This window comes from Terrapene carolina, unplaced genomic scaffold (genome assembly GCF_002925995.2).
Source record: "Terrapene carolina triunguis isolate 2854851 unplaced genomic scaffold, T_m_triunguis-2.0 Scaffold21, whole genome shotgun sequence".
NCBI classification, from domain to species: Eukaryota; Metazoa; Chordata; order Testudines; family Emydidae; genus Terrapene; species Terrapene triunguis.
In genome coordinates this window covers 42,606,329-42,619,650 of record NW_020664372.1, presented here as the reverse complement: position 1 = coordinate 42,619,650, position 13,322 = coordinate 42,606,329, and the positions used below count along the sequence as shown (strand labels likewise).

General features: G+C 44.3%; 1 protein-coding gene across 1 annotated transcript in view; it reads right to left on the bottom strand.

The window, feature by feature from the left end:
• Positions 1–510: 510 nt before the first annotated feature.
• Positions 511–13,322, bottom strand: part of KIAA1211L (KIAA1211 like) — a 37,572-nt gene continuing 24,760 nt past the window's right edge. Inside the window, exons 8-10 of the mRNA XM_024213228.1 lie at positions 4,205–4,407; positions 2,110–2,257; positions 511–1,575 (exon numbers count right to left, since the gene is read on the bottom strand). Coding sequence (XP_024068996.1) covers positions 1,433–1,575; positions 2,110–2,257; positions 4,205–4,407 — 494 coding nt within the window. The 3' untranslated portion in view covers positions 511–1,432. The remainder of the gene's footprint in view (positions 1,576–2,109; positions 2,258–4,204; positions 4,408–13,322) is intronic.

Genomic DNA, 13,322 nt, shown 5'->3' with positions numbered 1-13,322 from the left:
CCAGGGCTAAAGCTGTCAGGCTTCAACCCTGGACGGTTGGGCTCAGGCTTCAGCTCTGGTGACCCCATTAAAATGGGGTCACGATTCACTTTGGGGTCCCAATCCACAGTCTGAGAACCGCTGCTCTAGTGTTTTTATGGGAGGAGAGACTGTTTCCCTTAACAGCAGGATACTAATTTTAGGAAATTTCCTAATGGATTGTTGTTAGTTTCTTTGTGATTGTACAGCAGGAAGACAGGAAATACAATAAGGTCAGCGTGATCTCTACCAACCAGCAGCAACCACTTCCCCGTGTCAATGTTGCTACACAACCAGCAGAGGTGCCCATGAAACTGCATAAACAGGGATCCTGATTTGGAGTAGCGGTGGGCACAATGAAAATAGTATTTTTACAGCTTGTAAACATACTGTGCTATTCCCACTCCCTTTTGCCATTCAGATGAGGGCAGAGTTAAGGCTGTGAGGTTGTGTTGTGTTTGAAGAAGCACCTTAACTGTTCAGTTCCTGGTTTTGTAACATTTGAGTTTGGGCTCAACAAGTCCCATACGCTGGCTCGTTAATCTTTATCTGAATTCATAATCTTCATCTTTGATATCATAAGCATATCCATTGCCACTAAATATGGTGCCACAAACCAACATGATGAATTCCCATAAAAAACAGAACACCCGCATCTGGGTGAATTCTAGAGAAGAGCATTCATGAATACATACATGGGATTCCAATTCAATCTGAACACATTTGTTTCCTCTGCTTTTCTGTGCCCATTTGTGCAGCCAGTTTTGTTCAGGCAAGTATTTCAGGAGGAATTTTTATTCATTTTCATGCACAAACAAGTTTATTTATGCCTCAGGAATTAAATCAGAAGACAGAAACCATACCATGTGACTCAGCTAACCAATCACACAGTTCAAACAGCAAATTCTGAATATCTGATAGAGTACTCAATAAAAACAAGTCATGAATACCTCATTGGCCCAAGCAGCTTTAAAGAGTGTCTGTCAGATAACGCCAGTAAAACAGATTTATATTATCATGATCTGATAGTGGACAATACACAAATAGATAATGAGCAGTGTAACAATGTTTGCAACAAAAAGTTCAACAAGATTTAACAAAAATACTCATTTTATGCAAATTGAATTGGGGGGAATACACAATGTATATCGGCAGAATGTTTTTCTAAGTTGGTGGGTATGTCCTTAAAGTAGATTATTCTTAAACCATTTCTAGTACCATCCTGATTGCTACAGAAGGTTTACGGTAAACTTGTTGACAGCACTTATTGCACTCTTTTTTCAAAGCTTTATAACAAAACCCTTCTGATGTACCATAGATTCTTCATTGTGATTAACTAATCTACAGAAGTTCAATTATGTGAACTACTGAATTATCCAAAATAGCATATACTATTGGTCTGAGATGTATCACCCTATTTTATAATCTGTGGCATATCACTCCAAGCTTGGGATTTCTTTTTGGCAAGTTCCATCCATGATGGCTGATCTGGAGCAGAGTGACTGACTTTCTTAAACTGGTTCATTTCTTCTTTCTCTGTCAGCACTGAGGATTGAGCTATTGTGAAAAAAATATATATACATTATGTTAGCTTGATGCTCATCTATAGACCTCACCTATTTCTTTAAAACAGTACATTGTCCTACAAAATTAAAGCTTTACATTCCACATGGAAACTTATTCTACAGTGCATTAGCAAAGAATTAAAATTGTACTATAGATCAAATGCAACATTTGCATGCACTTGACTTCCTCTAATGGGGGCAATGCATCTAGGTCCCAATCCAGTGAAGTGTCCAATGCCCTCCATTCGCATTGATTTCAATGAGAATTGAGGTTGCTACAGAATTAGCCCATTATAAGCAGCATTCCTCGAAATAAAACTGTGGAAACTAGCGTTAAAGAAACAACTACAATTCTTGCTCTCACTGCAGCCAGTGAGAAGTGGGAAAGAGACAAGTCACTGTAGCATGGATCCTGCAAACACTTAAGCACATGGATAATTTTGCTCATTTGAGCAAAGTCATCCACATGCTTCAGAGCCTGCAGGATTGGAGTCTACATCAGTATTTCAAGCATTTGTTTTCATACCAGGGACATGATGCGACAGCGAGTTGGCTCTTAGCAGTGGCTCGTTCACGTCAGACTTTGTCTCATTCCTCTGTTCTTCAGAAGAAGTTTTAGGTGCTAAATGTGAAGGTTTGCTCCTGATGAAGTCTGCTTGTTGCTTCATTGACCCCTAATTACATTGGGGGGGGGGGAAAGCAGGTAGAAATGTTTTAAACAATTCAGCGAGAAAGAACAATAGTGGGAATTTAAAAGAACATGAACAACACAGGAGTGACCAAGATGCTCCTGCATAACAATGGAAAAGTCTTGTCACACACTTGTTCCATTTATTTCACTCAAGTTATCACCAGTTCATAAAGCTCTAACATTTTGAGTTTTGTTTCCAGGACTCTAATTTTGCAATTTAAAAAAGTGCCTCTGTATTTTGTCTTATTTACAACAGTGATTGCAGAAGATTGTTATTTTCACTGCAAATTTATTCTCAGCCATATGCATCCCTCTGCTAATGTGAATAGAGAGGAGCCACGCCTATCAGAAAATGGTTTGTGGCGCACACTGCGGGAGTTGTGGCTTCACAATATGTTTCCCTTTCTTCTCCCCAACTCTGAGAGTTCAGAGCTCTGTGGTGGTGGAGGAGGCTAGGGTTGGGGATAGATGTTCTTTGAGGCACCATTTCTTTCAGATCCTCATGGATTTCCTTAAGGAAGGCAATGCTGACCATGTCAGCATACTCTTCCTTGGGTTCCCCTACTGTCCAGTGAAACTACCCCATGGTGGGAATCCATGGTACAGTATTATGTTTCTGGAAGGTGCCCTGTTACCATGTGGGACAGAGATAATGGGAGCAGTGCAGTGGCACTGAGCCTCATGCCCTGTGGTCAGCAGGATCTTGGGGTACCTACGGGCTAGAAGGGTCACATCCCTTAGCTGTTGTATGGAACCAATCTATATGGCACAATCTGCAGGATACAAAGCAACTTGAAATCAGGAGATTCCTGGCCCTTAGGAGGGAATTTTTCAAATAGGGGATGATTTGACCCTCTATGTTTTAAGTGTCGTGAATGAGTACAAACTTTATTATGGTTTATAATCTCATCTGGACACATCATTAGGGAACATTTCTTGTTAATCACGCTGCCGTTATTTATCGTTTGTCATCCTGTAGAGAGGCCTCTTTTAAAACTTTAGAATACAAACACTAACCTCACTTTCTATCAGGAGAGCTTCATGTAAGGAATTATTTAGCATGAGTTTTCTAAGAGGCAATGCTAGCTAATATCCAGTATCACCATCACATATAAATCTGATTTATCACAGTACAAAGAGCCAAAATCTAGATCATAAGAACATAAGAACGGCTATACTGGGTCAGACCAATGGTCCATCTAGCCCAGAATCCTGACTTCTGACAGTGGCCAATGCCAGGAGCCCCATAGAGAATGAGCAGAACAGGTAATCATCAAGTGATTCATCCCCTGTCACCCATTCCCAGCTTCTGGTAAACAGAGGCTAGGGACAATATCCTGGCTAATAGCCATTGATGGACCTATCCTCCGTGAACTTATCTACTTCTTTTTTGAACCCTGTTATAGACTTGGTCTTCACAAGATCTTGGTATTGTCACTGAATGTCAAAGAGAAAAGTTATTTTTACCTTATTTCATTTCTCCAGACCCTAAAAATTGTTGGCGAGGCAGTTTTGAAACCAAGCTGCTCTGTCAGGCTTAAATCACTGAGATTTTGGATTACTATGAAATGTGTGTGGGGTTTTTAAATACACACAAAAAGAACAGATTTCCTCAGCAGGGACTGCCCAATTTACCACATCAGTCAATGTGTATATATACACAAAGCTAGGCCTGATCCTGCCAGCATTAAAGCAGATGAGTAATTTTACACTCAAGGAGCAATCCCATAATCACTCACATGTGTAAAATTATTCATGAGAGTAGTCATGGGACTATGCATGTGTACAAGTGTTTGCAGGATCAGAGCCTTTGTAATTAAGTATCAATAATAATTAGATTTTTACAGAATTATTTAATAGCAACTGATCCAAACCAAGAATGCAACAGCAATTTTACACAAAAGCATTAAACAAGTTTGCCTGTAAGCACCTCCATTCTTTCCTTCTCCTTATTTTGTTTTTCTGTGTCTGACTTAACATCTTGAGCCACAAGTTTCTCTTCTTTAGTAGGCTTTGGCTCCTGTTGCATGTCCCTCTGCATCTGTCTTGCTATAGTAATCCAGGCTGGCTTTGACTGGCTGTCAGTTCCTCCTGCAGAGTCTGCTGTAATCACTGGGGAAGGCACAGTCTTCTCTGTTGACAGATTCATTTGGAAACAAGGTTATTGGAAAGAAAACCTTAATTCATTTTAGCTCCTCCACTTTCTCATTTGACTGATTTGTTATTACAGGAAATGTGATTAAAGAACATTTTATTTTGACCCCTTGAGGAGTTTTGATATTACTGTTCATTATTCACTTTGCTAAATTACAATTTTATTTGTAAGTAATGCTTCTGTATCTTTGTCCAGAGAGTGTCACCGTGTCACTCCTGTCATATGAGCGATATAAAGCAGCACCAGTCAAATTACATCAACACTGCAATTGTCAATTGCAAACTGTCAACAGCTGACCATTCTTGATCTTGCCCTCTCTCTCCTAAATACCAAGGCAATGCTTCCATAGCACTAAAAAAAAGAGAGAAATGTTAAAATGGAAACCACAAAAATGAATGCAACAGGCCAATTTCATTGCTATGGTAAGTGGATGAGTGGAAATTCCATTGACTTAAATAGTTGCATCCACTTACACCAGTGGTGAATTTGGTCCATCAAGCAGAAATAGCTCTTACTCCTAAGTAAACAACAAGCTAATCTCACAGTGCTTAAAAGGTACAAGAAAAGTAACACTAACCCTAAAACACTAACTACCTGTGGGCCTGCTTCTCTACACTGGGAGTCTTGCCACTGATGTAGATGGCAGCAGGATCAAGTCTTAAAGTATCAGGCACTTGTGTATCACAAGTAAGTGAAAAATCAACACTGCCAGAGAGTGTCATTTCAAATACAGGAACAACATTTACAGAGGAAATCCTAACTTCTGAAATGTCTGGTACTAACGTCTGGGATTCTTCGGAGCTGTCAGGGAGTCCTGTGTCCTTAGAACACAACCTTGCAGACATATTAACTAATGTGATGCTCAACATGCTGTTGCAGTGAGTGGAGACAGGGAGGACCATTGTGTTTTACATAGTTTTTTCTGGACATGAGTAAACTCTACTGGAACCAAAGGGTTAACCACAATCACTGGACAGGATGTTTACTATTACTTGTCCCTGTCTTCACTGCCTGCAAAGTCATGTTTAACACTGTATTAGTTAACACAACTCCTCAGGGTTGTGTTCTAACACAACCCAGTTTTCAATTAAGACAAGCGTGACAAGAGAGAGGCAGTATATGGGAAACAAAGCAATCAGACAGTAAAGTGTCAAGAAGAATCACCCCTCTGGTGTCAGCACTGTGGCCTGGTCTACATTAAAAAGTTAGGTCGACCTAGCTACATCGCTCAGGGGTGTGAAAAAGCCACTCCTCCGAGTGATGTAGTTCAGCCGACCTCATCCCTGGTGTAGACAGCGCTAAGTCGATGGATGAATCCTTCTGTCGACCTAGCTACTGCCTCTCGGGGAGGAGGATTACCGATGCCAATGTGCCACTGTAGCATTTCAAGTGCAGGCAAGCCCTGTGTGGTGAAAACCTGCACCTGCCAATGCAAACATTTCAGCCCTGTAATGCCTGGTGGGAAAGTGCAGAAATGGTTAAAGAGAATTAGAATGTCAAAGTTTGACTAAGGCTTCCACGCAGTGCTCATGGCCCAAACACCAGTCACTGTCTTTGAGATCATATCCAGGGCCTTCAGCCAACTACGACTCCAAAATACAAGCTCCATGAGCCAAGGCATAAATAAACTTAGAAGCTTTTGTACTCCTCCTAGAACCCTACCATGAAAAATGCAATTGGTTGAAAGACTGAAAATCCTTGGTTCTTTTAGGATAAAATTTTGCAGGCTGACACCAAGTGTGTGCCAGAAGCAGAAAGGGAAGAACAAAGCTTGAGTAATATTACCTCCTTCCAAAGACCTACCCAGCCCCTACTCATGGCCCTCAGCTGATTCTGCTGATGAACATGGCCTCCTGATTGCCTGAAGACTTCAGCAGGCACAGTTTTAAACTCTGCAACAGGCCTGGGTCCCCGGCTGCTCCAGAATATTCCATGGTTGCAGCTGGGATTCTGGTCCTGTTCTCAGCTCCCCCTTGCTCCTAGCCCTTTCTCCAGACTCCTCCTGCTCCTAGTGCCCGATTCCTGCTCCTAGCTCCCAGTTCCCATTCCTGGCTCCTGTCCCTGCTCCTGCTTGGGTTGATACTTCAGCTCCGACCTCTGACTCCTGAATTTTGGCTCTTGCTTGCTCCCTGGACTTGGCATTCAATTTCTGAACACGGCTCTGACCCTTGGCTCCTGGTTTCTGGCTCTCGGCTCCGGCTCGCTCCCCAGGTTTGATAACTTGTCTCCTGACTCAGGCCACTAGGCCTGGCTGTCCCTGTTTCAACCATTAGGCTGCCCTCCTGCCCTGACCACTAGGCAAGGCTGCCCATAGCTGGGCATCACGCCTCCTGGAAGAGGTGAAAGTAGATGATTTGTCTTGGATAGGAATGAAGAAAAGGGCAATTCTTTAAAAAAATTGTCATCACTCTCTAAAATAAGAAGGAAAAGATGAAAACACAGAGCTGCAGAACTGTTACTGTCTCTTCTCACGGGAACCACAGCAACCAAGAAAAATACTGTAAGAAGTTGTCATTCTCTGGTGTACAGAGTACAGGGACTCCAAGGGAGTGAAGGAATAATCCAGACAATGAGGATGAGGTGTCTAACCCGGGGGCTTGTTAAAAGACACTACCTGAAGGCAGCTGATCACTAAGGGACATGAGTCAACTGGATGCCTAGACACCCTTACTCAGATAGCTCTGAGGGTGGAAGCTCAGATCTGAGGGATTCTGACAGAAAAGCAATCTTAAACAAAATCCAGAATCTCAGAATGTGAGCAGGAGCTAATGGTAATGGCTTTGGAGTGACACCAAGAAAAATATTTCCCATACTCTCCAACAACAGTGGTGGTACTTGAACTCTTAAGACAGAGTGTCAACTACTTGAGAGGGAAAAGCTCTCACGCACAAGGATTAATCTCTCCAACTCCAGGCCAGCAGTAGTAGTGTAGCAGGCAGCTCTGTGGAGAGAACTGCAATACGGCTCAGATCATCAATCAGGTGACTGGATTCCCCTACAAAATTAGACTCCTCCCACAAGAAAATACTGCAGGTGCCTGTTTTATTCAAATAATGCAGCACTGGTTGCTTATCTGCCCGGGATACCACTGGTTTCACTATGCAGGACTCCCTGAAAGCTAATAGTGCTTGCCTCATGAACCCCATGTTCTAAAACATTGATACATTCTTTTCTCCCAAAATAACCATTTCATCTGAATCATCCTGCATCCCACAGAGCCCCACAGCCCAGATGACTGGTATCTGTGACCACTACTGTGGTTTTGACAGAAAGATTCCTTTTAACAGGCAGTTTGCCACTAACCACCAAGTGAGGAAGATTTCACAGGGAAGTTCAGCAGAGCAAAATTTGTCTAATGCTTCTTAAGAATAAGTGCTAGAAAAGTTTGGAAACCGCTGGGTAACTTGGGACAGTGCTACTGCAACTGGAACCAGATGATTCTCTCATTGATTCTCACCACTCTCTAGAGACAAAAGCCCAGATTCACAAAGAGACTGCATAACTTTTAGGTGCCTAGAAAAATCACTGGAATCAACAAAATCTGAGTTAGGCACCCAGGCTCCCTATACAACGAATAGGGAGAGAGAGGTGCCCAAGAATGGGATCCACAAAAGCCAGCACACCAGGCAGCTCCCCACCAAAGCTAGCCAACAGCAGATGCCAATGAGAAGGTGTATTCTAAGCTCCACCCCTCTTTGGGACTTGAATGCCTAAAGTCAGGCTGGAGGGAGGCACCTCTCTCTGCTTGGAATCCATAGCTGTGAACCTTCTCCTGGAGTCAGGTGTCTAAGATGTGTTGTTTTTGTTTTGCAAGAAACACCAGACAACGAGGAGAAAGAGGTGGTGGTGGCACCTCCCTAATAACTTTTAGCCCAGTGGCTAGAGCACTTGCCCAGAATATGGGAGACCTGGGTTCAGTTCTGATGTGCTTCTTTCAGTCTCTCTGGTTGAAGCTGTTCCACTGTGTATAAACACTTACATAGTCATTGAAGCAGCCAAAGCAGGGGCATTTGGGCATTCAGAGATCTTTCTACAGTTCTGACTGGATGTTCTCTGCCCTTTGCTGACTGGTTCCAACCCTCTCCCACCCTCACAGTTGCTTCACCTCAGTTTCACTTCACACCTGCCCCTGTTACTCTCTTCTCCACTATCCTGCCCCCTCATCCCCTTCAATGTCCCCTTTCCCTTTCGCTCATCTCCTCCGAACTAAAAAAAAAAAAAAAAAATCATGGCACTAACATGGTGTTTGCTGCCATTACATTGTTCACTCTGCTTTCACGCCTTTCCCCACCCTGTGTCTGTCTTGTCTGTTTTGACTGTAAACTCTTTAGGGCAGGGATTGTGTGATTCTTTGTGTTGGTATGGTGCCTAGCACAATGGGCAGGGCTGGCCTTACCATGAGACGAACTGAGGCGGCCGCCTCAGGTGCTAGACTGGGGGGGAGGGAGGGAGGGAGGGAGGGGGGCGGCACTACTAGGACCCAGAGTGTAGAATATTGTGTCTGCTGCTGGTGCATATGTATTCTCTCTGCTCTAGATGCACAGAGATGGTGGAGTGCTATGCTGGAGGAAGGAGGGCACAAGAGACATAACAGGCAGGCAGGAGAAAAGGTGAGAGGGAATAACAGAAAGCAGCAGGAGCTGCAGGGAGAGAGAGGAGGAGCAGCCTCTTATGTACCTCTCTAGCACCCCCAGGAGCCTGGACTGATTAACACCAGCTTCTCAGGGAGCTTCCAGTTTCCTGCTGCTTCCCTGAACCCACTTGAGGAGAACAGGCAGTCAACTGAAGTAGTAGGAGCCAGTTAGGCCCTTAAGATGCTGATATCTTCCCTCACTCAGGCCCTGCTACCAGCCTGCTTATTTGTCCCCTTCAATTGAGTGTTGAGAGCCACTATAGCTGGCACAGAACAGCAGTCATGAGTGAAAGAAGAAAACGCCCCTCTGGGGCAGCATTCAGAAAAAGAAAGAAAGCAAAGGAGGCTTTTCTATCTAAGCAGGAGGGAGCTCTCCTGTGATACACAGACACAAATGTTCACGGTGAACCTTCCGGCCCCAGTGAAGATGTGAGTGGTGAGGAGATGCCTGATCTTCCAGTTAGTCAGAGTGCAGGTGACTTGGCAGCTACTGCAGCATCCATATCTCCATCTGAAATGGATGTAACCATGATGCACATTCCTGAAGAAAAGTGTAGATCAAAGAAGAGTGTGGTGGAGGCACAAGAAACAGCTGCTGCTGAGTTTAGTTCCTTAAGTCTAGATGATCCAGGACTGTGGACCCACTTGAGCAATAGCCTGAGGGACTTCCTTGTACTGCCTGGGCCACAGCAAGTGAAAAACTCCATGTTCCCCAAAGACAATGAAAATAGAAGTTTCCATCCAACACATTACTGGTGTGAAATCCCCAATGGTGACAAAGTGGAGAGGCCATGGCTTATGTACTCAAAAACCCAGAATGCTGCATACTGTTTTTGTTGCAAACTCTTCCAGTCTAATGTTCCAGCCACATTGGGTTCTACAGGAACAAAGGACTGGAAAAATCTGGCTAGAAAGCTGGCATGCCATGAGAAGGCAGCAAATCACCAGAGAACATTCCATGGGTGGAAAGAGGTTGAGATGAGACTAATGTTAAAGGCCACCATAGATGATCAGCATCAAGAGAAGATTGCATCAGAGTCTCTTTACTGGCAAAATGTTCTGAAAAGGCTCATTGCCATTGTGAGAATGCTTGCTACCCAAAACCTAGCACTGTGTGGCACTTCAGATCAGCTGTATGTGCCAAACAATGGAAACTTCCTTAAAACTGTGGAGCTGATGGCCGAGTTTGATGCTGTACTCCAGGAGCATCTGAGAAGAGTCACCACCCAAGAAATGTACACACACCACTACCTTGGAAAAACAATTCAAAATGAGATCATACAGTTACTGGCAACAAAAGTCAAACAGAAGATTGTGGCAGATCTGAAGTCAGCAAGATATTACTCTGTTATTCTGGACTGCACACCTGACATCAGCCATACGGAACAAATGACTTGAATGGTGCGTTTTGTAACAACAACAGAACCTAGTGAAACTGTCCCTGCAATCAGAGGCGCCAACTTTCTCCGGCACCGGTGGGTGCCCGCACCCCCCACCCCTTTCCCTGCCCCTGGCCCCACCCCGACCCCACCCCATCCCATCCCCATCCCCAAAGTCCCCGCCCTAACTCCGCCCCCTCCCGGCCCCTATTGGATCCCTTCCCCAAATCCCGGCCCTGGCCCTGTCTCTTGCCCCAGTGCACGGCGTTCCCCCTCCTCCCCCCTCCTCCCCGCCCCGTGAATCAGCTGTGTCGTGGCGCAAGGGCTGGGAGGGAGGAGAAGCAGGACGCGGCGGCGCGCTCGCGGCGGAGGTGAGTTGGAGCTGCGGGGTGGGGCGGGGCCATGGGGAGCTGCCGGTGGGTGCTCAGCACCCACCAATTTTTTTCCATGGTTGCTCCGGCCCCACGGAGTCGGCGCCTATGCCTGCAATGGTGACTGTCAGAGAGCATTTTCTAGAATTTATTAACATTGATGATACTACAGGAGCTGGTATGACAAATGTGCTTCTTAAAAAGCTGGAAGATACGGGAATTGCGATAGCTGACATGAGAGGTCAGGGCTATGATAATGGTGCCAACATGAGAGGAAAGAACAGAGGAGTGCAGACATGGATCCCAGAGTTAAACCCTGGAGCTTTTTTTGTCCTATGCAGTTCTCATTCATTGAACTTAGTGGTCAGTGATGCAGCGTCAGCTTCTAGTGAGGCTGCTGAATTTTTTAATGTAATTCAAAGCATCTATGTATTTTTCTCTGCATCAACTCATCAATGGCAAATTTTGAAGCAACATCTGGGAACGTCCTCTCTGACACTGAAACCACTGAGTGCCACACGATAGGAAAGTTGAGTGGAGGCGATAAAGCCTATCAAACATCAAATTGGGAAGATGGATGATGCCGTAGTTGCCATTATGGAGGATAATGCTATGACAGGAACTGTTCGTGGGAGAACAGTGGCAGAGGGAAATGGAATCACCAGAAACAAATAACTTCAACAACAAGGAGTTTGGTGGCACCTTAAAGACTAACAGATTTATTTGGGCATAAGCTTTCATGGGTAAAAACCTCACTTCTTCGGATGCATAGAGTGAAAGTTACAGAACATGCATCCGAAGAAGTGAGGTTTTTACCCACGAAAGCTTATGCCCAAATACATCTGTTAGTCTTTAAGGTGCCACCAGACTCCTTGTTGTTTTTGTAGACACAGACTAACACGGCTACCCCCTGATACTTGATACATAACTTCAAATTTCTGTGTGGCTTAGTGTTGTGGCATGACATATTGTTTGAAATAAATGTTGTAAGCAAGAGACTCCAGGTGTTGACCTTGATATCTCTGGAGCAATGGAACAACTGGACAAAGCAAAGTCATACCCACAGTCTTACCGGTCAGATGAGGGATTTCAAAACATTCTGAAGAGTGCACAGAAGTTGGCAGAGGAACTTCACAATGAAGCTATTTTCCCACCCATTCAAGAATACAAGAGTCACCGAAGAAGACAACATTTTGATTACGAGGCATGGGATAATCTCATAAGAGACCCCAAACAACAATTCAAAGTTGAATTCTTTAACCAGGTGCTAGATTGTGCAATACAGTCAGTTGAAGAACGTTTCATGCAGCTCAAGGAACACAGCAGTATATTTGGGATGTTGTATGATATTCCAAAACTCCTTACTATACCTGAAGAAGACCTACACCAGCAATGCAGGGCACTAGAGACAGTGTTGACATATGACGGCATGCGCGATATTGATGCGAGTGATTTAGGTGATGAACTGAAAGCCCTTTCAAGATACATTTCAGCAAGATCAACTCCAAAGGCTGTTCTGGACTATATGTGCACAAATAAGATGACCACCCTCTTTCCAAATGCTTTTGTTGCTCTGCACATACTTCTAACACTTTCTGTAACAGTTGCCAGTGGAGAACGCAGCTTCTCCAAGCTGAAATTAATAAAAACACATCTACGCTCCACAATTACACAGGAGAGGCTAGTCAGCCTTGCAACCATCTCAATAGGGCATGAGCTGGCCCAGACTGTGGACTTTCAGGAAGCAGTTCAAATCTTTGCAACCAAGAAAGCACGGAAAGCACCACTTTGATTATTCAAACAGATAAAAATGCCAGTGTTTACTGTGCAGACAAGAAAAGTTACATTTGCTGTTCAGGTGTTAGAAAGTTAAGTGTTACTTAACATTTTTGAACAAGGCATTTTAAGTTGTTAGTTCTCCTTTATTGGGGTAGGTAGCAGAGCAGTACTATGAGAGGAGTAGAACAGGAAGAAGGTAGAATTGAGACCTTTCAAAGTTCTGGCCCAAGCGAGGGGGTATGGGGGCGTCATTTCAGCTCCCCGCCTCAGGTGCCAAAATGCTGTGGGCCGGCCCTGACAATGGGGCCTGTTCTTGGCTGGCCCTTAGACACTAACATCAGAAACATGATTAATAATAAACAATTAACATCTGGGGTTGCCCAGATGAGAGAAATTTACCAGCACATGGAGGGGAACCATCCATTCCTGCCCTCTCCCACCCCCCCAGTAATAAATTGAGGGCACCCCCGTGGTAATGGACAAGGTGGCAAGTTTAATCCTAAACCACGTAGTCATATAACCTTAAATCCACCTGTTTCTTCAGCATTTCCTGTTGGATGTCCATCCATCAACTTATGCTCAATATGGCCAAAACTGAGCTCTTAAGCTTTCCACCCAAGTCCTCTCCCTTCCCCTACTTCAGTAATCATGCACACTGCCACCATCCTCCCTCTCACTCAGGTGCATAACCTGGGCAGCTGTCTTTCTAGACACATATGACTAAGCCATGT